Source organism: Sciurus carolinensis, chromosome 17, assembly GCF_902686445.1.
Source record: "Sciurus carolinensis chromosome 17, mSciCar1.2, whole genome shotgun sequence".
Taxonomy (NCBI): Eukaryota; Metazoa; Chordata; class Mammalia; order Rodentia; family Sciuridae; genus Sciurus; species Sciurus carolinensis.
Window position 1 is genome coordinate 3,232,212 of NC_062229.1, and position 22,929 is coordinate 3,255,140.

At 58.8% G+C, this 22,929-nt stretch overlaps 2 protein-coding genes across 4 annotated transcripts in view; one reads left to right on the forward strand and one right to left on the reverse strand.

Moving 5' to 3' along the window:
• Window positions 1-40: 40 nt before the first annotated feature.
• Window positions 41-18,826, reverse strand: Lonp1 (lon peptidase 1, mitochondrial). The gene is given in 20 exon segments (XM_047531334.1): window positions 41-408; window positions 643-807; window positions 889-1,106; window positions 1,310-1,475; window positions 1,565-1,705; window positions 2,623-2,739; window positions 2,819-2,941; window positions 3,187-3,274; window positions 4,971-5,149; window positions 6,055-6,193; window positions 8,248-8,468; window positions 9,216-9,299; window positions 9,571-9,700; window positions 10,185-10,246; window positions 12,090-12,318; window positions 14,426-14,545; window positions 15,403-15,491; window positions 18,399-18,662; window positions 18,664-18,738; window positions 18,740-18,826. Coding segments are annotated over 20 exon segments (2,880 nt in total). The 3' UTR covers window positions 41-225.
• Window positions 18,827-18,969: 143 nt separating this feature from the next.
• Catsperd (cation channel sperm associated auxiliary subunit delta) overlaps window positions 18,970-22,929 on the forward strand; it is a 42,049-nt gene continuing 38,089 nt past the window's right edge. For 2 of the 3 annotated variants that reach the window (XM_047531335.1, XM_047531337.1), the window contains exons 1-4: window positions 18,970-19,417; window positions 20,920-20,974; window positions 22,043-22,116; window positions 22,739-22,811. In XM_047531335.1, coding sequence (XP_047387291.1) covers window positions 19,092-19,417; window positions 20,920-20,974; window positions 22,043-22,116; window positions 22,739-22,811 — 528 coding nt within the window. In that variant the 5' untranslated portion in view covers window positions 18,970-19,091. The remainder of the gene's footprint in view (window positions 19,418-20,919; window positions 20,975-22,042; window positions 22,117-22,738; window positions 22,812-22,929) is intronic. The other variant, XM_047531336.1, reaches the window with a different exon arrangement.

Consider the following 22,929-nt stretch of genomic DNA (forward strand, 5'->3'; position numbering starts at 1 on the left):
CCTTCCTGTCCCTAAGGGACAGAAGCAAGCGGCCAAGCAGTACTGGAAACGTCTTTTAATCATGATTACATAGCTCAAGTGTGCTGGGCTCCATGATCAAGCCAGAACTGAGGACCCTAGGACCCAGGTCGCCTGGCTGAGGCTCCCAGTGGCTCTGCTGCCAGGCCCAGGGTCCTTCCCAAGCCATCAGTCCGGTCCAGTCCAGGCCTGGCCTGTGTGCGGCCATCACCGCTCCACAGCCAGGGCCTGGGCCTGATGCCCGGGGCAGGGGAAGGCGATGTCGAAGACCTGGCTGTAGTGGTCCACGAAGTGCACCTCCAGGCCCTCGGTGATGAAGGCCGCCAGGTCGTGGAAGTCCTTCCTGTTCTCCGCCGGCAGGATGACGCACGTCACTCCGGCGCGCTTGGCCTGGTAGAAAGTGTGCTGAGCACCAGGCCCCAGGGGGTTTGGGACCCACCCAGTGCCTCTCGCTCCCTGCTCTGCACTGCGGCCCATCACATGTCAGCTCAGGTGGACGGAGGCCCACGCCAGCAGGGACTGTCTTGGAAGGGCAGGGAGGACAGCCAGCTCCAGTGGGCTCCGGGTCTGAGGCCTGCCTGGCATATGCCTGTCCCCTGTGGTGTGCAGGGTCTGGGCACTCACTGCAATGGTCTTCTCCTTGATGCCACCAACGGGCAGGATCTTCCCTGTGAGGGAAACTTCGCCAGTCATGGCCAGGTTCTGCCGGACAGGCCGGTCCATGGCCAGGGACAGCAGGGCCGTGATGATGGTGCAGCCAGCGCTAGGGCCATCCTTGGGGGTGGCGCCCTGGTGGGAGATGTAGGTGGGCGTGTGGCTGCTGCCCAGGGTGGCAGGAGGGGCCAGGGGGTGGCGAGCCCAAGAGCTCACCTCAGGCACGTGCAGGTGGATGTGGGAGGACACCAGGTACTCGTTGGTGGGGTCCTGCTGCATCAGGAAGGCCCTGGCGAAGGTGTAGGCGATGCGTGCACTCTCCTTCATCACCTCCCCCAGCTGGCCTGTCACCTCCAGGCTGCCATCCTGGTCCTCCTTGCTGCCCTTGGACAGTGGCCGCCTCAGGGACGTCTCAATAAACATCGTGGACCCTCCTGGTGGGAGGAGGTGGGTGCGGAGCCTGTGATCAGCAGGAGGGCCTGAAAAGCCCAAATCTGCCACCTCCTTCCACAGACTGCTCCCAGGAGACTGTGCCACCCAGATCCCTGTGCCTCACTCCACACTGTCCCTCAGTGGGAAGGTGTTCAGTGTGAGAACCAAAGGGACGTCACTTGAAAGACCCCTGGGCCCAGCTCACCCATGGCGGTCCAGGCCAGGCCCATGACCACACCGGGCGGCGTCACATCGTACATGCGCTCCACCGTGAACACGGGCTTCCCCACAAAGTCCTGCAGGTTCTCGGGGGTCACCTTCACAGACTCGGCCTCACCGCTGACGATCTTGTAGGCCGACTTCCGCAGCACCTGGGCGGACAGCGGGGCAGTGGTGGGCAGGAGTGGGGCGGCGCCGCGCCACGCGGGGCGGGGCTGGAGGAGCAGGGCCACCCGCTCACCTTCTCCACCTGCTTCTGCAGGTTGCGGACGCCGCTCTCCCGGCAGTACTGCTTGATGAGCAGGGTGAGCACCTCGGACGACAGCCGGGCCTTGCTCTCGTCCAAGCCACACAGGGCGCGGGCCTGAGGCACCAGGTACCGCTGCAGGAGGAGTGCTGTCAGGCCGGGCTGGGACCTGGGGCCTGGCAGGCCAGAGAGGCCCTCCTGAAGCTCAGCCACAGGGGTGAGCAGGGGGCCGCCCAGTGAGCCAGGGTCTGGGGAGGCGGAGGGGCCGGCAGGGCCAGGCAAGCAGGGCTCAGGCGACTGGCCTGCAGAGGTGAGGCCCTGCCCTGGCTTTCCTTCTGCTGCTGCGTCTCCCCAGACCCTCCCCATCCCAGTCGCCCTAGCTGCCTCTCCTGCAGGGAGGCCTCCTGGTTCCCCTGGACTGAGGGCCTGTGTGGTTGCTAACTGCCCATGGCCAACACGATGGGTCATCCACAGCCTGGCACGGCTCCACCAGTGGCCCTAAGCGCTGCCTCCTCTGGCCTAAGGCATATGAGACAGGGACAGAGTGACCATCACCTACCCAGTGTTGATCCCTAGACCCTGGCAGGGTCCCCCACTACTGTCCTCCAGCCCCAGGCACTGAGGGCTCAGCAGGCAGGGCAGGGGCACAGGAGGCGGGGAGGGAGAGGCCTCCAAAGCCCCCTTTCCAGAAAGTGATGTCAGATCCTGCTCCGATGGAACCAGCCACTGCAGGCTGGCCAACGCACCCAGGCCCGGCCCAGAGCTCCGAGCGTGCACACCCACAGCCAGTGACCCGTGCTTCCTGCGCCCAGCACAGCGTCTCAGTGTGACCTCAGGGAGGAGACACTAGAGTGGCTCCCACCAGAACAGTGTGACCGAGGCTGGAGGGTGCTCCCAGTGACACCTGGACCTGAGACCCCATCTTGCTGGCCTTGTCTACCTGCCATGGCTGGTGCCAGGTCCAGCCCCCTGGCAGGCACTCAGGTTTTTCCAGAGCTAAGACCCATGCAGGGCGGCTCCTGGGCAGGGATAGCAGGATGGCTGGCCCTCACCTCCGCAATGGCCAGCTTCTCCTGGGCGACGTAGCCAGACACGTTGATCATCTCCATGCGGTCCCTCAGCGGCTCGGGGATGGTCTCAGTGACGTTGGCCGTGCAGATGAACAGCACCTGAGGAAGATGGCCAGCTGCTGCCACTCCAGGCGGACTGGCAGCCCCCGCCCCGCGAGCCCCAGGCAGTGGGACGCACCTTGGACAGGTCCACGGGCACGTCCAGGTAGTGGTCCAGGAAGTTGGCATTCTGCTCCGGGTCCAGCAGCTCCAGCAGTGCTGACGAGGGGTCTCCCTGGTAGCCCCGGCCAATCTTGTCCACCTGGAGTGGCAGAAGGCAGGTGGGGCTGGCACTCTGCCCCACCTGTGCCCCTCACCAGGACAGCAAGGGACAAGAGGGACACTGGCCCCAGTCAGAACCAGCACACTGAGTGGGCCCTCTAGGGTAGGCTGCCCATACCGACCGCACTCCCCGTGCTCTGGGCTGCAGGCCCGAGGAGCACACGAGCCCTGGGAGTCGTGGGTGGGCCAGAGCCGGGCCACAGCTCCCGGCGAGGGGGCACACACCTCGTCGATCAGCACCAGTGGGTTCTCTGTCTTGGTCTTCTTCAGGCACTGGATGATCTTCCCGGGCATGGCCCCCACGTAGGTCCGCCTGCAGTGGAGGGCACAGCTGGGTCGGGAGCCTACAGAGGACCCCAGGACCTCAGCACGCCGGGCACTGAGGCAACGCAGAAATCCACCTGCTGCAGCCGCTCGAGGCCACACGCTCGGCTGCCGAGCACGTCACTGCCTGAGAACAAGCCCGTCCTCCACTGGCCTCACGCTTGGGCCAGAGACGCATTGCTCTCCAGCTGGACTCCCTAGGTCCCACCCAGCAGCTGCCGACTCCACCCGGCTGCCAGAACCCAGCCACACCCCCTGTCCAGCCTGAGCTGTCTCTCTGAGGGACAGGGGCACAGCCTGCTCTCAGGACCTGCAGCACAGGCACAGGAGGCACATCCCCAGGCCTGGCCACAGCCTGGCACTTCCCTCCAAGGACTTCCTGATAAGCTACTTGCTCTGCCCAGAGGCCTGGCACTGAGCAGGGACACGTGAGACAGGAGTCCGGCTGCTGTGCTGAGGCCCACAGGGCAGAGGCCAAGAGAGCAGAGGGGGAATCAGTGGGGAGGCCAAATCTGCCAGGAAGGAGAAGAGCGGGATGGGGGTCAGGAGTGTCTCGGGGGTACACAGAAACACTCGGGGAGAGGCCTGGAACCAGGTCGAGGGAGGCACTGCAAGCTGAGGGCGTGGTTCTCGCAAAGGCCCTGAGGCAGGACCAAGCCCGGTGTTGGGGGCACAGTGGGGAGCTGCTGGGGCAGCAGGAGGGGATGTGACAGGTGGTGCAGGCCCTGCGGCCCTCAAGGAAGACTTGGGAGGTGGGAGCCATGGAGGGCCGCGGGCCTGCCGCCAGGATGCACTTTAGCCCAGCTACCAGCTTCCTGTCCTTGTCCCGGCCTTGGGAACTCACCGACATGGGCATAGAACGCCTCCACCTGCCCCTCTCCTGTGACTCACCTCCACGTCAGAGGATGCACACCAGCTCCTCAGCCCTGCCAAGGCCCCTCCTCACCCCCAGGGAGTGGTCTCTCTGCCTGCAGCTCCCAGGCATCCCTGAGCCAGGGGCCACAGGGCCTGCCTCGAACCACACACCCGGGAAGGTCCAGCCCAGCCTCTGCTGGCACCCTGGCTCTCCTAGAACCCCTTCCCTTGCGGGGAGGCTGCCAGGCGTGGCGGCTCTGGAGAAGCCAGGGACGTCACCTCTTCAACGGACGTGACTCCCCCTCCCAGGTGCTGCGCCCGGTGCACAGCGAGGCACACCTGCAGCAGACGCCAGCTGCACCTTTCAAGCCCGCTGCCTAAGCGGGTGGCAGCAAGCCCTCGAGAAAGCACCTGACTGCCTGCTCCACGGCCACCGTGGGAGTTGCTGGACAGAGGGCTCCAGCCCCCGCTCCACAGACTCGCCTGGATGCAGGAGGGAACGGGCAGGGGTGGAGGCTTCTGTGCACCTGGTGGCGTGGCTGGGCCGGGCACAATGCCAGCCCTGGGACTTGGTCTGCAGTGCCAGGGAGCGGAACACCAGGACGCCACCCGCAGCTGCGGGGCCCTTGGGTGAGCCTGGCCAAGAGACCTCCCCAGGGCTGACAAGCGGGCCTTGCAGCCAAGCACCTGGACTCAGCGGAAGCCCGCCCATCCCAGACACGCGCTGCAGCACGAGCGGCGCCCGAGGCGGGCACCCACACAAGCCTGACCAGCGTGAGCGCCAACCAAGCCAGTGCGGCGAGCAGCAGGGGCGGCCGCACCAGGCCTACCTGTGCCCCTTGATCTCAGCCACGTCGGTCATGCCCCCAACACTGAAGCGGAAGTACTCGCGGTTCAGGGCGCGGGCGATGGAGCGGGCGATGCTGGTCTTGCCCACGCCGGGGGGCCCGTAGAAGCAGAGGATCTTGCCCTGGGTGGAGCCACGGAGCTGGCTGACGGCAATGAACTCCTGCGGGCAGAGCGTGGCAGGGGCTCGGGCCATTCTCTCCAGGAGCCCGGGCAGGAAGTGCACCCCTTCGCACTGCCTTCCAGACGCCTGGGGCTTCAAGAGGGCACTGGGCTCGGTCCAGAGGCTGGTTGGAGCTGTCACAGGCCCCAGGACAGACAGCACATCCAACTCGAGGGCCAGGTGCCAGACCACAAGTGCCCAGCAGCACGGGCAACCCAAGCCACGCCCCCTCGAGGCCCACCCAACCCTGGCGTTCCCACCTCCCTTAGACGACTCTGGCTCCTGTCCTGTCACCCATCCTGCCTGGTTTCTGCTGTCCCCAGCACAACTTTCATGCACGTGACAAAGCTGTGAGCCCTCGCCGGTGGTGGTGGCAGGGCCAGCGGCTGGGTCCTCCACCCCGCAGCCCCCACCAGAGCACCCTCAGACCCTCCCCAGGTGGCCCTCACAGCACAGGGCCACCAGACACAAACACCCAGGCCGTGACGGTCCCTGCTCCCCAAGGCAGCCCCAGCAGTGACCAGGTGCCCCGGCTGTGGGCCTCCAGTGCCTGGAGGGGGCGAGGGCGGGGGCATGGTGTGGTGTGCACTCAGAGCCCCTCGCTGGACAGGGCTCCCCCGTCACAGGTAGCAGGGTTTGGAGGTGGGGCCTGAGGGGTGAGGGGCAGCCTGGGATGGCGCTGCCACTCAGGAGTGAAGCGGCCCCGGCTGGCCATCTCGCCAGCTGACCCACCACAGTGCCTGCAGCGGAGGCCCTCCCCACAGGCCGGGGCCGTGCTCGGGGCCTCCTGGTCTCCAGGGTCGGACAGATCAAGTCCTGTTCCCTGTAAGACCCCAGCCTGGGACTTGGCCTTGGCGTCACACAGAGCAGGAGGGCAGCTGGGCAGCCCGAGCCCAGGACCTCACCAGGATGCGCTTCTTGACGTCCTCCATCCCATAGTGATCCTCCTCCAGCACGGCCTGGGCCCGGGCCAGGTCCAGGTTCTCCTTGCTGCACTTGCCCCACGGGATGGACGTGAGCCAGTCCAGGTAGTTGCGGGTGACGCTGACACAACAGAGCGCTGGTGAGTGGGGTCCGGTGCGCCCTGGCCTCTGCTGGTGCCCACCAACGGTGACGCAGGGCCCACGCTGGGCAGTCATGCGGGGGAAGCCTTCGTGGGGGACTTAGGGTTCTCACTGCTCCCAGGACAGGTGCCCTGCCTGCTCCACTTCTCAGCAAACACTGGACGTGCAGCAGGAAGGGACTGAGATCTAATGTGACCGAGAGCCGGGCTGACATTGTCCCTGTGATCCCAGGACTGAAGGAGACAGGGCGGCTCAGGAGGGAGCCGAAAACTGGACCCAGGACGTGTGGGGAAGCTGAGGCCAGGGCTGCTGCAGGCTGGGAGGGCCACAAAGACTGACCGAGGGGGCTGTGCACCTCCAGATGGCAGCTGCCCTGGGCCAGGAGCAAGCGGGAGCGGGGCTGGGGGCAGACACCTCTCTTCTTGGGGGAAGAACTGCCACCAAGGGACGCCAGGTGTTGGGGGAGCTCGGGGATGGGCTGCCCTTGGGGGCACGGGCTGCCCAGATCGCATGGCCCACACGGATGGGGAATCACATCAGAGAGAGACAAAGTCCCCGCGGGAGGACTTCAACAGGCCGTGACACAACCGGCCCCGGGTAAGGAAGCCTCAGGCAGTGCTGCAGATGTCCGTGCGCAGCCGCCAGAGGTCGCTGTAGCATCCCGGAGAGACAGGTACCAAGGCCTGGGGACAGCGCCTCCGGAAGGGCCCCAGCCCCACTTAATGAGACCACTGTCCCACAGTCGCCAGAACCTGCTGTGCAGACGGGCGCAGCCCCAGGGGCAGGGAGTTGTCTGCTCCTGGAGGGCTGGTCCCCCAGCTTCCAAAGCCCCAGGGAGGACACAGCACCTGCAGGGGGACACATGGCCCCAAACAGTACAGCCCACCCCCATGGGACCTGCCAACTCACAGAAGAGTCCTGCAGGGTTGGTGAAGGCCCGTGACGGGCACTCTGGGTCATCTGGAGCCCAGTGTCACCACAGGGTCCTCCGAGGGAGGGAGCCTAGAGGAAGCTATGCTGCTGGCCCCCAGGATGGAGGACGAGCTCCAAGGCCCTGGGGCGTCTGGGAGCCGCAAGAGGCTCAGGAGGGACCAGCGGAGAGACCAGCACTGAGGTGGCTGCCAGACTGTCTGACAGCACTAAGCAGACAGGACCATCAGAGCAGTGGTGGCACCGACGTTCAGCTGCCACCCCGAAAGCAGGAGTCAGGGGTGCCATGGAACGGGATCCGGAAATCCAATGCCCTCCTGAGTGTTCTGGGTCAGGGGATCTGCCCAGTAGCCCAAAGACACCCAGGACGTGTGTGCCCTGGCCAGGCCCTCCTCTGAAGAGCTGTCCCAAAGCCTGCTGAGGGGGCACACACACCTGTCACCCAGACTCGAGGCTGAGGCAGGACTGCCAGGCTCAAGACCAGCCTTTACAACTTCGTGAGACCTTGTCTCTTAAAAATGAAAAGGTCAGGGACGGGGCTCAGTGGTGGAATGACCCTGAGTTCAATCCCAGTACCACCGACAGAGAGTGTCCAAGGCCTGCCAGCCTGCCAGCGAGCCCACTGGCACGTCCTTGAGCCCCGGCCTCTTCCCTCTGGAGCAGCCCTGCCGTGACACCCAGTTCCCTGGCCACAGGCAGAATGAGCTGTGCAGGAAGCCGCCAGGCAGTTCCGCCCTGCACGGCAGGAGTGCAGCATGCCGGACGTGCGTGCAGCCCACAGTCCCTCAGGGGCTCAAGCCCAACCCCGAACAGTACGCAAGGGAACAGGCCTGGCAAGCCAGGGCCACAGGAAGACCTGGCCATTTCCTGGCTGCTCTTAGGGGGACAGAAGCAGAGGTGGCCTTGGGGTAATGGCTCTGAGCCAGGCACCCCTGCACTCAATCCTGTCATCGCCTGCCAGCCCAGAGGCCCTGATCACCGAGCTCCAAACTATTCATCTGTAAAATGGGGGAGATGGTGGCAGGTTCCAACCAAGGCTCCTCCCACGCACGCCCTGCACCTACCCTGGGATGCCGCCCACCGGCCGCCCAGCCCAGAGCTCACCTGAACTCCGAGGAGTGGTTGTCCAGCAGGCCCAGCTTGCTCAGCTCCTCATCGACGACGTCCATGACATGCTTGGGCACCACCAGCTCCTTCAGCCGCTCTCGGAACTTCTCCTCGATGGCATCCTTGTCCTCCTTCTCCAGGCCCAGCTCCTTCTTGATGATCTTCAGCTGCTCCTGCAGCAGGTACTTGCGGTGCGTCTGTTTGATCTTCTCCTCCACCTGCAAGGCAAAGGGGCTGCGCTCAGGGTGGTCAGCAGGCGGGTCCACCCTGTTCCCAGGCCTCAGGAAGGGACCCTGCCGGCCACTCCACCCTTCCTCCGAGCACGTGGGGCTCTGTACTGACCTGCGCACCAGCCCCACTCGCTAAGCAGTGGGGTCTCGCTCCTGTGGCCCAAGCCCCTTTCCCTCAAGCCTCCCAAGACCCCAGGTGTACCACCAGGCCAGGCCCCTCCTGGCTGAACCCAGTGTCTCCCAGCGGGCACCCTGCAGAGGCAGCGCATGAAGGAAGGCGGGCCTCTGCTTCCTCCCGCCTCCTGCCCACTGGCCTGCTTCCCAATTCAAAGTGGGCGGTGAATTCTACCCAAAACTAAGCAGGAAAATCAGGGACTCTGAAATGGCACCGCTGCTGCAGGCTGACATCCGGGAGCCCCAAGGACTGGTACAGGCGCGTTCCACCCCCTCCCAGCCTGGGCCCCAGCCTCCAGCCCGCACAGACCTGAGACCGCACTTCACTGTCCCTTGTGGGCTCGTGACGCTGGGAGAGAATTTCAGAGCCCAGAACAACAAAAGGACCAAGAGCGCATCAGCCTTGAGACAGAGCTGGCTGGGTGCAGCGGTGCCTGTGGTCCCAGCAGCTTGGGAGGCTGAGGCAGGAAGGTCACTCGAGCCCAGGACAGCCTGGGTGGCTCCCTCTGATGACCAGCCTCCCATCCATCCTTCCCCCGGGCAGCCACCTGGCTGGCTCACCTCCCGCCCGAGGCGCTGCTGCAGCTTGCTCAGCTCGAATTCCTTCTTCAGGAGGGAGAGGGCCTTGTACAGCCGCCTGGGGATCTGCCGAGGAAGGGAGGGCGCACGATGTGGCAGGAGTTGGCGTGCCCACACACGGGGTGCCGACAGCGACCCCCACAGGACAGTCCTGGGGGCCTGCAGCCACGTGCACTCAAGGTTCTCACACACGTGGCTGGGAAGGCAGATGGCACCCCAAGGACCTGACCTAAGACAGCTGACTTGCCAGTGGGCCACACAGTCACCTCAGCACTAAGCCTCGAGGCTGCCGGGCACCCGGCACGTCACGGCACAGCGGGCAGATCAGGCCACTCACGTTGGTCTCCTCCAGGACATCCTGCAGCTCGTGGGACTCGGCCCCGGTCAGCGCAGCACCCATGTCGCTCAGGTAGATCGGGTTGTCCACCACCCTCTGGCCTGCCTGCATCATCTGCAGCACTGACTCTCTGCAAGCGACAGGGAGGGACGTTGCTGCAGCAGCCAGGCCTTCAGTCCTCCCCATGCTGCTGTCCCCAGAAGGGCCCAGGTCTTCAGTTCTACTGCCTGTGACTCTGGGCAAAGCCTTAGAGAACGTGGTTTCGGCCACCTCTGCTGGCCCAGCCCTCCAGGACCAGAGCTAGAGTCTAGAGACATGTGGTGCCAGTCCCTCTGCAGCAAGGTGGTGACCCTCTTCCACAACCACCCCCCCCGCCCCCGCTAGCCTATCACAGCAAGTCTCCCGCCCACCAGGAAGGGGTAAACCTCTTGGGTCTTGGGCCTCTGGGTGCAGGATGTCCCCCTGCACAGGACAGTTCCTGGGTCATGAATCCACCCCATTTTCTGCCAGGATGACAGTCTCAGAATGCCACCTGCCAAGTCAGCTGCATAAAGGGCCTCAGGCAGGCCCAGCCAGACCCTGGGGCCTGCCAGCGATTCCCGTGGGAGACAGACCTGTAGAGAGGGTTCAGAGCGATGATGTCCCGGATGGTCTTCACAATCTCAGCAGTCAGGGCCTGGGAGTGGGAGACCAGATGGCTGCATGAGCCTGGAGCCGAGGCCAGCAGTGGTTGTGGCCCCCGGAGCCCCTCCCACCTGCCACTCCATCAGTTCCCTGCCCACCAAGACTAGATACAGCCTCAGAGACCAAGGACAATCCAGATCTGCAATGGTAAGACATTAACTTTCAAGGCATGAAAGCTAAAACCAAAGGCTGTCTTCTCAGAATCCCGGAGCATGGTCCTCAGAACACGCCATCGTGGGAGGAAAGGGTGGAGGGGCCTGGTCCTCCTGCACCCATGTGCCCCTCAACCTCAGCCACCACCTCCTGGAACCTTGCACCAGGCTCTGAACAGACAGGGGCCATTTTCCTTCTTTCCACCTCTCAGAGCCACAGTGAGGTGGTGTACCTCCTGGGGCATCACTGGACACGCTTGTGGCATCCAGACCCACACCTCGCTTGATTCCCAAAGGTCGCAGGCTCCGAGCATGGTGTAGCCCATGGGTACACCAGGCCTGCAGTGGCTGCCAGCTCTGCAGTATGATGTCCAACCTGATCTCTAAGCACTGGCTGTGGCCCTGAACTGTGTTCACCTCTGCAGGCTGCTGGAAGCCAGCTGACCCCCTGCAACAGCACTGGCGAGTCCAGCCCAGCTGGCCCTGCTGCAGACCCTCGGGAAACACACACCATGCTCCATGGCACAGCGGGGCCACTGGCCACACCTTTTTCCCTCTTTGGTAGCAGGGATGAGTTCAGGGAACTCAAACACTGGGCCACACCCCGCCTTTTTATATTTTTTTTACAGACAGGGTCTCACTGAGTTGCTTAGGGCCTCACTAAGTTGCTGAGGCTGGCCTTGAATGGGATCCTCCTGCCTCAACCTCCCAAGCCGCTGGGATTACAGGCATGGCCAGCTCGCCCAGCACCACTGACAGCTCTTTAAGTTTAAGTGAGTGAGGGCTGCAGTCGTGGCTCAGTGGAGGAGCAGCTGCCTGGCATGTGTGAGGCCTGGGTCTGACCCTCAGCACTGCATATAAATACTTAAATAAATACATAAAGGACCAAGGACAACTAAAAAAAAATTTTTAAAAATAAGTAAATAAAACAAACAAGCCACAAAGGGCCAATGGTGCAGAATTATAACACATTCCCACACCGGCACAGGTCTCAAGGGCCTCGTGTGGCCTTGTGTGTAGGACTGTCTCCCAAGGTCAGTGGGAAGTACAGCACCCATGGCAGACATCACCAGTTGATCCCTGCGCTCCTTGCCCCAGGCTCAGAAGCAGTCTCAGAGCTCTCAACAGAGCACCCAAGAGACAACCAGAAAGGGACCAGACCACTCCTGCTGGTTCCAGCTGGCTCATGCTCTCCTCAGGGAGGCAGTCAGTGACAACAGGCACAGCCTGAGGAGTCACATACACCCCAGGCCTTTGATCTGCTTGCTAAATGGACCTATCACCAGGACATCAAAAGTTGGCTCATGGCAGAGAAGAAAGCAGGACGGTCAAGGTCTGGGACCCTGGGGGGCCAAAGGCTATTTCTTTCCTGTGGTGCAGCCAGGAGACCCTTGCTCCAAAGGTGGAGCTGGGACAGAAGGTGCCCTGGTGACAACTGGAGACTCCTGCAGGGTGAACTTGAGCTGTTTGGACATAGGTCCAAAACCTGGCCCCACAGGCAGCGAAGGCCTGGGCCCAGGCTTCACCTTCCGGCCCAGCAACTCTGCTGCCTCACTCCACAGGGCAGGGGCGAAGCACAGGGGCCCGTCTGAGTGTCTGAGTGCCTGGTTCAGGGACAGGTGACGCCTCCTGCCAGGCTGCAGGGCCACTTGAGAGAGACGCACGACAAGCACATCAACTTACTTTCACTTCTTCAGTGACCTGGAAGTCCTCATGGACGACGTTCTCGACCTCCACCATGAGCACCCCACTGGGGGCATCTGAGGTGGGCTCTGTCGCCACCTCCAGCTGGGGCTTAGCGCCCAGATCGTCCTCGGCCTCCTTCTTGCTGCGCTTGGGTTTCCTCCGGGGCTTCGTAGTCTCTGCCTCCGGCTCCTCCGGCTCCACCTCCAGCTGTCTGTTAATATGGATCCTGGGAAGGAAGGAACGAGGTGCAGGTGAGGCTCAGGCAGGGAGGTTCCTGGCCACTGAGTGGGGCAGTGCCTCAGTCAGAGGCAGGGAGGCCACAGGCGGCCCGCTGGAGACTGAGCTGCTTTCTCAGAGGTCCACAGACGTCCCCAGACATTCTGAGCATCCTGGTTAAGCTGCAGCGACAAGCCCGAGTCTTCCAGCACAAGCTCCCAGGTGGGCAGGGAACAGGCCCTCCCCAAGGCTCTGTGCCCATGACCCAGTGGTTCCTTCGTCATTCCCTTCTGACCTTGATTTGAAGGGCACCTCCGCAGTGCCCCCCTCATGCTGGCTAAAGCACCCACTTCCACATGAATGTAGCGTGACCTCGGAGCTTCCATGTGTCCTCCCACCAAGCACGCCCCTTTCTCTGCATGCAGCCTAGCAAATGAGAGACAGGTCCTCGCTGCATGATAAATGGAACAGGCCTCTGGCCTCGCGGACTCTGCCACAGTGGGTGTTAGCAGTACCTTCCTCAGAGGATGGCCTGGGAGCTGCCTGGGAAGATGAGCCCGACACTGGGTCCTGCTGACACTGGGTCCCTGACAGTCAGCACAACGTGCCCAGGACAAGAACCTGGGCTGGGTAAACCTCAGGCAGGTCAGGCCTCAGGAGCTGGCAGGCCTTGTTCTATAAGGTACCCTGGGGGTTAGCAGAGTGAAGCTGCCCCTCAGTGTCCGTGGTAACTGGTTCCACCCCCACCATGGAGCCCCAAATCTGTGCATGCTCAAGGTCCCTTGCATAAAATTGCACAGAACCTCTGCCTAACCTCCCACCTTAAACCATATGGAGATGACTTAGAAATACCCAGCAAAAAGTAAATGCTTCATAAAAAGTTGTTACGCTGTGCTATTCAGGAAACGAGCCTGCTAGGGTTCAGTGCAGACGTAATGTTTCCCCCAAACATTTTCAATCCACCACTGGCTGAACCCAGGGGGTGAACCCCATGGATGCCAAGAGCCTGCAGGCAGCAGGTAGTTAGGAATCATCTCTGCTCTTATTCATTTCCACTCTATCTTATTCTGTTCCCGCTGGCCCAGGAATCCTTGTGGGAGACAGAGGAGGCAGCTCATCCCTATCCCAGGAGAAGACGGAGAGGGGCCTGGGAGCAGTGGGACATCGGGATGTCTTGGAACTGATGCACACGTCCTGCCTGACACAAGGAAGGCCTCTGGAACAGTGCAAGGACTCCAGACTCAGCAGACTCCGAGAGGCCGGGCCATGAGTGCATTCTCAGAACAGTTACCGCGTTGAGGCCTTTCCCACACAGACCGGTCACAGAGCTCTACAGAGGCCTGCTCCTGGAGCACACAAGGACAGGCAATGGGCGACCTGTCCAGAACAGCCACCTTAGCTGAGCTTACAGACTATTTTGGGGGGCATGGATATACCAGGGATTGAACCCAGGGGCACTTAACCCCTGAGGCACCTCCCCAGTCCTGATCTGTGGAGACAGGGCCTCTCCAAGTTGCTGAGGCTGTCCACGCTTCTAATCCTCCTGCCTCAGCCTCCCGAGTCACTGTGATTCCAGGTGTGAGCAGCATGCTCAGCTTACAGTCGTTCTTGAACGAGTGGTAATGACGCAGGGGCTGAACAACTTACGCACATTTTATGTGCTCCTCAGCAGGACACAGGCAGAGGCTCCTCCACTTACGATGGGGAGACACACTGAAAGCCTGTCGCTGCAAATACGAGGCTGGGGTGGCTCAGGGGTGCAGCACTTGCCCAGACATGTGTGGCCCTTGCTCCACCTCCAGCCCCCTACACCGGGGCACTCTGCATTGGGGACCAACTGTGTGTCTGGTCAGAGAACTGAGAACTGGAACTTGCCAAGCTTGCACACGCTTGCAGGCACAGGCTCAGGCCCTTGGAGGAAAGGCTCTCCCTCCTGCCAATGTCTGACACAGATCGCCCCTGTCCACAGCTTTGTCCTCAGTGCTGGTGATGAACCTGGGCAAGGCTGACCGGCAGGGTGGATCCGTGCAGGGTCCAGAGGCACCCCAGGGCTGCCTTCTGCCTGCCTCGTGCGCGGGCCCCACATGCCAGAGCCCCTTGCTGGTCAGCTCACGCACCTTCTGTGTCCCGTGACGATCATGCGCAGCTTATCCCCGAGGTCCTGCATCTCGTGGATCTGGGCAAACGTCCCCGTGTGGTAGATCTCGTCCAAGCTCTCGACCACATCAGCCTCATTGCTGAGGGAGAGGAGCACAAAGGAGGGTGGGCCAAGCTGCAGGGAGGTGCTCAGTGTTGGGGCGGGATATGGGGACAGAAGCATCCTACCAGCCACTTTAAAACCAGAGTGACCTGGGGCTGGGGCGCGGCTCAGTGGCAGAGCAAATGCCCACATGTGAGGCACTAGGTTCGATCCACGGCACCACATACCAAATAAAGTAAAGATGTTCTGTCCATTTACTACTACAAAAAAAAATTAAATTACAACAAAAACCGAAAGCAGAGCGGCCTCCTGGGCTCCCCCAGGGGTGACAGCACACAGGGCAGCTCCTTGTCAGGCCTAAGCCAAGGAACTCTTTCACTCTGCTTGTAACTTGGAAGTGACCTCGTTTTCACCTGGAGTCAAGGTAGACACACCTGCTACCCCAACAGCCACCCGGCTGGCTCTGCACTCACGCGGACTCCCAGGTGCCCTTTTTTTTTTTTAGTTGCTGATGAACCTTTATTTATTATATGCAGTGCTGAGAATGGAACCTGGGGCCTCGCACGTGCTAGGCGGGCGCTCTGCCACGGAGTCACAGCCCAGCTTCCTGGGGGCCTTCTAACACGACAGGGTCTTGAAGTTAGATTCTTCCCATCTTGACGATTTGTGAAGACTAAGCTTTGTACAGTGCTGGGACGGAACCGGGCTCTGTACAGCCAGCACTCTGCCACTGAGCCCTTGAGTTCAGCACGGGAGCTACACGTCGAATCCTCCGGCCAGACTAGCAAGGCACTCAGCCAGGCCTCGGCCTCGGCTCCTCTCAGGTCAAGGGGACTGTGGTGAGCAGGCACCTGGGCCACTTCAACCAAGGAAGGAAGGAAAAATGACACTTACTTGTCATCTCTCTTTAGAAAGACGCCGACATACGGCTGGGCAAGACGGACTTTCCTTCTCAGCAGCTCAACCAACTTCTTATTTTTAACCTAGCATGACAACGACCCCAGAGTGAAATGTGGGGTAGGTCTCCTAGCTGACATTTGACAGCAGCATTATTTTCTGGGGACATGCTAAACTGATTCAGGACACTAATCAACATGGTTCAGGAAGCTGGAACCAGGACAGGGGTGGGGTGGCAGGAAGGGGATGGGGTAAAACAGTAGTAACTAGTGGTCCCCTGCCTTTCACTAAAGAAAATTCAAAGCAGACAAATAACCAGAACCAAGAAATTGTTTTAACATTCAGCTCAAAAAATGGCTTCAGTGGCGAAATGTCTGAGTTTGAAAATCAAAACCATTCAGATTTTATTAACGTCAGGACAACACACATGGAGGTCAAATGTGGTCAGCCCAAAGGCCACACTCTCCATGAACTATCTCCTAATTCACCTGTGCTAGTCACTCATGTTCACAACCCCAGAATCACAGAACTCTTGGTGTCATCCCATTGACAGATAAGGGCTCTCTGTCCTCTAGGAAGCATGTGGCTGGAGAAGGGTGCAGCCATCCTGAGACTCAGTCAATTCCTTCCAATCATTCCTGGCCAGATTTTGATTAATGGCCCTTAAACTTTAATGGGCACAAAATCACCTGAAGGACTGCTAATACTGTCTGCGGGGCCGGACCCATGTAATTTCTGATCTAGGAGGCCTAGGGTAGGCCCCGGAAACTGCGTTTCAAACTGGCTTCCAGATGAAGCTGAAACTGCTGATAGAGGGAACATACCAAGAACCAACAGGGCCTCCTTGACTTGTGGCCTGTAGATGTACTGACACTGTAGATGTACTTTTTTGTGTTTTTGGCAGTACTGGGGACTGAACCCACTGGTGCTCTACCACTGAGCTACATTCCCAATCCTTTCTATTTTCTAGACACAGGATCACTAAGTTGCTGAGGCAGGCCTCAAACTTGCAATCCTGTTGCCTCAGCCTCCTGAGTAGCTGGGATTATACATGAGACCACCACATCCAGCTTAGACATTCTTTTTTGGGAAGAAAGTGTGTAATATATAGCAGGAGGATACAAGACCCCAAAATTAAGAGCCAAAATTTAGTTCTGTACTAAAGAGGCCACCAATTAGGAGAGACACTACTAGAGCAGGTAGTATCAACTTAAAATTAAGTGTAAACAGAGCTCTGCTAACAGGTTTAGAAATGTTTATTGGGGGGCTGGGGATATAGCTCACTTGGTAGAGTGCTTGCCTCATAAGCACAAGGCCCTGGGTTCAATCACCAGTACCAAAAAAAAAAAAAAAAAAAAGGAAAAGAAATGTTTATTGGGTCCCAAAGAAGCCACTCCAGCTCCTTCCCTATCAACAGCTGACTGCTGCACCCCCATGGCAGAACCCCTTGTTGTTGTATACAAGGTAACACCAATGGAAAGTGAGGACCCATGCCCATCTCCTAATGCATTCCACAGTGACTCACTCGGCCCTCCTGGCCAGCTTCAGCAAGGTTCAGGACTCTCTTCAGTCACCTCTCTGCTGAGGCAAAGGGAATCTAACACTTTGCAGGGAGGGGACACAGGGGTGCAAGCCTGGGAGGATAAAGAGGACAGCAGGGGGTGGGGTCAAAGCCAGCCCGCGGCCTACAGGGTGGCTCTAAAACATCACCAATGTCTCCATGTGCACCTGCCCCATCACTCCCACAAGGAGCTTGCCACATAACGTAATTTCCTTCAGTCAGCAAATTGCAACAGCAGCATCTTACTACTGAAGCAGATTAAGTGCCTGACACAAGTCCAAATCCTTGACACCCAGGACTTCACTTAACTCCCACAACTCCAAGCAGTAAGATGCTACTCTGATGTCCATTACGCAGACAAGAAAATCAAGGCCTTAAGGAATAACTTGCCAAAGAGTGGTGGGGCCAGGCTCTGGGGGTGCACCAGTAACCATCACTCAACTTCAAGGAAGGGCGTGAAGGGGTAGCTCAGGCACTCAGAAGTGGAGAGGGGTTTCTCTATCCCTCCCCGCTAGTGGACTATTGCCTCTCTGTACTGTCCTTTCCCCTTCCAAGGGATCCTTGAGATTTATTTAGGAGAGTCTGGAGTGGGAACGCAGAGGCTGACTCACTGCGTGACGCTGCTTACACGGTTAACTGATAACCTTTCTCCTCCATGTGAGTTTCCACCCGTTTTAAGGGCTGGGGGTTAGGTGAAGGAAAGGCATTTGGGTTCTTCTCACTCTAAAAGCTGAATGACAAGGGACTCTTGCAGTCACAGCTTTCTCCCTCTTACATCACCCTGCTCCTTCCCTCCCCCCTCATGGCTTACTCTGAAAGGATCACATTGGCTTACTGTTTCTTCCACCTCCACATCTGCTCCTTAGGCCAGATGTTGACTACTGTATTCCTCGTGCCTGTCTCCTGGCAGATCAAGAACGCTCTGCTGAATGAATAAATCATGTCCTGTTTCCACCTCCCTCAAGCCTCTTGTACAATTCTTTGCTCTATTACTCCCAGTGGTAATTACTGCCTATTTCATCCTAACAGGTCAACTCCAAAGGCAGGAAATCTAAAACTGTCTGACACAGCATAAACAATCGAGAAACGGTTGTTTAACGAGGAAATGAATCCTGATCCCAAAGAGGTTCTTAAACTGTCACCTGAGGGAGTGTTACAGAAAAGTAAGCGGGCTGCAGTACCGCCCAGCTTTTGTCACCAGGGCTCTAAGGGCGTCCTAAGCTCGTGGAGTTCAACTCCTCGGTCTAACAAACCCCAAGGGATCCGAAAGGGTGAGGAATGTGCTCAAGAGCACCCAAATAGTACCGCGCAGACAAGGATTCCTACTTCAAACTTTGAGAAACTTCGTGTCTGAGAAAGTTCCGAGGCATGAGGGCGCTACAGTGATCCCTCGGTCCGACCTGTTGCTTGCAGAGGTGGGGGCACTCATTACCTCGATGATCTTGATAAAACGCGGGAACACGGGGTTGCGGGTGATGGCGATGAGCGGCAGCTGCGGGAACACGTCGGGGATCGTCATGGGCGTGAGCGCCGTTATGACCGGACCTTCCCCGGCGCCTGCGCTGCCCCCCGCGCCGCCGGCGCTGTCCTCCGCGCCCCCGTCGGCGGCATCCTCGCCGCCCGAGAATGCCCCGCCGCCGCGGCTGTTCGCGTCCCAAAGCCCTCGCCACTGGCCGGCGGCTGCCGGGCCTCGGCCCCAAAGCGCCCAAGGAGACGAAGCACGGCCTCTGGGCAGCCACGCTCCGGTCACAGTCGGGACCCGCCCACCGGCGGCGGCCAGCAGCGGCCGCCGCAGAGCCCAGCACCGCGCCGCTCCCCACAGCCGCACGTAGCCTGTGCTCGCCGCCATGTCCCGGCCATACTGGCGGCGCGCGGGACTCGCGTCATTTCCGCTCTCCGGACGCGGGTGCACGTGACGCCCAGCGCGTGCCGCGGCCCCGAGGAGGGCGTGGCGCGAAACACCACGCCCCGGGGGCGGGGCTTAGAGCGGAGCACCTCCCGGACCTCCGCGGCCTCCCGGTTCAGGCCCTTTCGGGTCACCGGAAAGGCTATAGGAAGAACTGGCGCTGCAAGCGCAGCCTTTGAGAACTTCTGGGCACCCGCCTAGGGGCCGGGTGACAGGAGCATGGTCAAGATCTGGGACGTCCAGTCGCGTTCCAGCCTGGGGGAGACTGGGCGCGCAGCCCACACTGTCCGAACCTGCGGCCCAGGGTCCGGTTGCGCATGCTCAGAACTCAGGCCGCGCATGGTGCCGGGGTCTGCGCCTGCCGAGGCGCGCGGGCTCGCGGGCGCAAGGCCCTCGTCTGCGCATGCCCGGCCTGTGGCGCGCCTGCCGAGGCGGTTGTGGGGCTGTGGTGGCCGCGCCGCGCCGAGCGAGATGCTGGGGTTGATGCTGGTGGCGGCGGCGGCCGTGGAGCTCTGGGCGCCGGTCGGAGCTAGTCAGCTGTGCCGGTGTGGCTGCCCCCCTGGGCTGGGGTGGGCAGGGGGCCGTTCGTCTAAGCTGAGGCCCGACCCCGACCTCGCTGGATATCTCCCTTTCTCCCACCTGCCCAGCCCTTCGCGGAGTCCTCCCATTTTACTCCGGGACACCCCGGCCGCCTCCACCCTGGGCTTTGCCCTCCTGCCCGTTGACCAAGCCCTGAACGACATTCCCCGCCCGGTTCTCCGCGGGAACCCAGGACAGAACCGGTTCCTCGCGCAGCCTCAGTGCCCTGCGCTGGCGGCCGGATGCGTGTCCCGGGAGCTGTCCCCGGCTCGCACCGTGCTGGGCTGCCTCCCTGGTGTCCACTCACCAGACGCCAGCGGTACTTCCTTTCTCAGACTTCACAATCATCCCAAGAGGTTCCGTGGGTTCCGAGAACCCCTGGCCTCACCCCTGGATCGCAGGACTGCAGCCACAACATCCCGGGACCAGGCCTGGAGCTTTGTCCCCTGTGCCTGGCATGCTTTGCTTCCAGATTCCTCCTTGACTGCTTCTTCATTCAGATCCTAACTCTTTATAGTTCATTCCCCCATTTGAGCCCTCTCCACTGTGACCTTTCTATGCCCTGCTTTTTCTGTTTCCTCTCACTAATTGCTGTTATTTAACTTTCTGACCAGTTGTTTCTGTGTGTCGCTGTCGCTGGAGTGTTAGCTCCGTGAGTGTGTGTGCTCTCAGCTGCTCATTTCATTCACTGCTTACACAGTATGCATTTAGACTCCAGTAGATATTAGATTAGTGGATACCCCGTGTGGGTGCGATGGGGCCTCACAGATGCCAAAGCTCAGTTGCCCCCTCAGGACCAGGCGTGAGTGTCACACTTGGCAGGGACCTGTTGGCTATGAGATAGTAGTGCATACTTAGGCTGCTTGGACCCTTTGGGTCTTTATGACAGGCTTCACAAAGCAGTGATTCCTTAATCTTATTAAGATGTGAAAACAGACCCAGTAAAATTTAAGACACTCAGAGACACAGCTTATAAGTGGGGAGAAAGTTCCAGTAAGGGGTTTCCTAGTAGGACTTGTCCCAAGGTCTGTAAAGATGGGTTATGTCTGGTTCTCCCATTTCCCGGTGCTGGTAGTCGCTGGCCGGGCAGCGCAGCACCTGGGAATTGGTGAGAATTGGGTAGAAACCCGATTCCCTGAACCTGCTTAGTCAGAGCAGTCATGCAGGTGCTCACTCAAGTTCCAAGACTGACCTGCTTTAAACCACCGCACCGTTTCCACCACCATGTAAGGGGGAAGGAAATAGCTTGGAGCAGGAGTTATCATCCTCCTCGTCCGCGTCTGTGAATGAGCCTTTGGGAACTGTCAGGAACTCTCTACTTTTGCCCATGCATAAATCTGCTTTGCGAGCCGGGGGCCCCACAGTTTCATACAGTTTTCTAGGGGCACCCATAACCCTCAAAGCATCAAGAGCCAGAGGCGTGCTGAATATTTGCAGCAGCTTGAAGAGCGATGTCTGTTCCCTCCAGGCTTCGCAGGGTGAGGACGGGAAAAGTGTTTAACATCATTCACCAAGCCGATGGGGTATGTGGCGCCTCCTTACCTTCTTGCTTCAATTTTTACCTAATGGCTGGGTTGGAAGGAACATTACTAGTATTTCCTGAGGGGCAGCAATGCCTCAAGTCTTCAAGGAGATTGCTTTATTCAATCCTTAATTTTCCTTTGAAGTCGGGAATAATCACTTCCGTTTCACTAAAATCTAGTTGAGAAATCTGATCAAGTAACCCAAACAAAGCCAAGAGGTAGGGGTGAGGTCAGGACTCAGGTCCCTGCCTGACCCTCCCTGCACTGCTGGGTCTGCCTCCACATCTGATGGACATTGAAAGGCAGAGTTGTAGAAAGTGAACCCTGTTGCTTTAGGCAGCACAGTGTGGCAGGAAGCACCACCCATCTACCCAGGAGGGTTTCTTGTTGACTGCACACTTTCAGAAGTGGTATTTCTAAATCTTCAAATCTCTGGATTCTCTTTAGCATAAGATTCTTCATCCTTTGTCCTCTCTTCCGAGTAATATCTGGGTGTTTTGTCTGTGTGGAGAAGGGCTCTTGCCACAGTGCCCAGCCTGGCCTTGAACTCCTGGGCTCAAGTGATCCTCCTGCCCTAGCCTCCTACATAGCTGGGACAATGGGCAGGCCATGGTCCCTGGCTACTTAACCTGTAAATAATAACATCTATAGGAATGAGGTGTGAGATGAATCATTACTCTGTGACTTTTTAAAAAATTTTTATTTCATTGTTATTATAGATTCACAGCAAACTGCAGAAATAGAGAGGATCTAGGGACCCTTCTCCAGCTTCCCCCAGTACCTAACTCTGACACTGCCACACTATAACGTTAAAACAGGAAAATGAACCTGGGCACAGAGGTATACACCTGTCATCCCAGGTACTTGGAAGGCTGAGGTCGGAGGATCGCCCAGGAGTTCAAGGCCAGCTTGGGAAACATAGTGAGACCCTATTTAAAGAAAAAAACCCAGGAAGTGACTTTGCTACAAGGCACCTACCTAACTGATATTTCACCCTTTACATTTGTAATGTTGCACGTTAGCTGGTTTTCGATATTGCTCCTTGTAAGACTATGATTCTCTCCCTAGGATGTCCTGTATTTTCAGTCTGGGATAAACCTGATTAAACATCCTTGTGATAATAACATAGCACTGTATCTAGGGTAAGTGGCCATCTTATGCACTGTCTCCTTCCTCTGCATTGACACTTTAGGATTTCCCTCCCTTATTCATTCAACAAACACGTAGAGAGGGTTTAGCCCCGCACTGCTTCTAGCCAGCAGTCAGGGCATCCACGCTCAGGGACGGGCATGGAGGAGGGGGAATGGAGACCAGCCAGTAACTAAGACAGTCCAGCAGAGTGTCCATGTTCTGCATCCGTGGACTCCACCAAACACAGCCTGAAAAGATCATCTTTAAAAATTGCTTCTCTGCTGTGGCACAGTGGCACACACCAGCACTCTCAGCTACCAAGGAGGCTAAGGCAGGAGGATTGCAAGTTCCAGGCCAGCCTCAGTCACTTAGTGAGACCCTGTCTCGAAACAAAATATAAAAGGGCCGGGAATGTGGTTCAGCAGTTAAGTGCCCCTGGGTTCAATCTCTGGTAGGAAATACGTGTATATGTATAAAAACATGCTCATGCAAAATAAGTAAGTGATGTTATCTGGAGGGTTCCTGGCTTAACAAATTTACTTTGAATGGAACATTTTTACAGTAAGTTTATTGTCTTTTTTAAATTTTCTTGCAGGAAATTCTCCAAATTTAACTCTTTATTGTTTATTTCAGAAGACAACTTTTTCTCACAAGAGACAACTTTGAGAGTAGCCTCCTTCCACTTACCATCCCTGCGTCTATGACGGTAGTTATTTTACCAGATGATTCCAGGGATGCTTGAAAGGCATGATATTTGGGGAAGATAGAGTTCAGAAGTGTCCAAGTCATCTGCTTTTGTTAGCTTGAGGCTTATTTTACAGCAT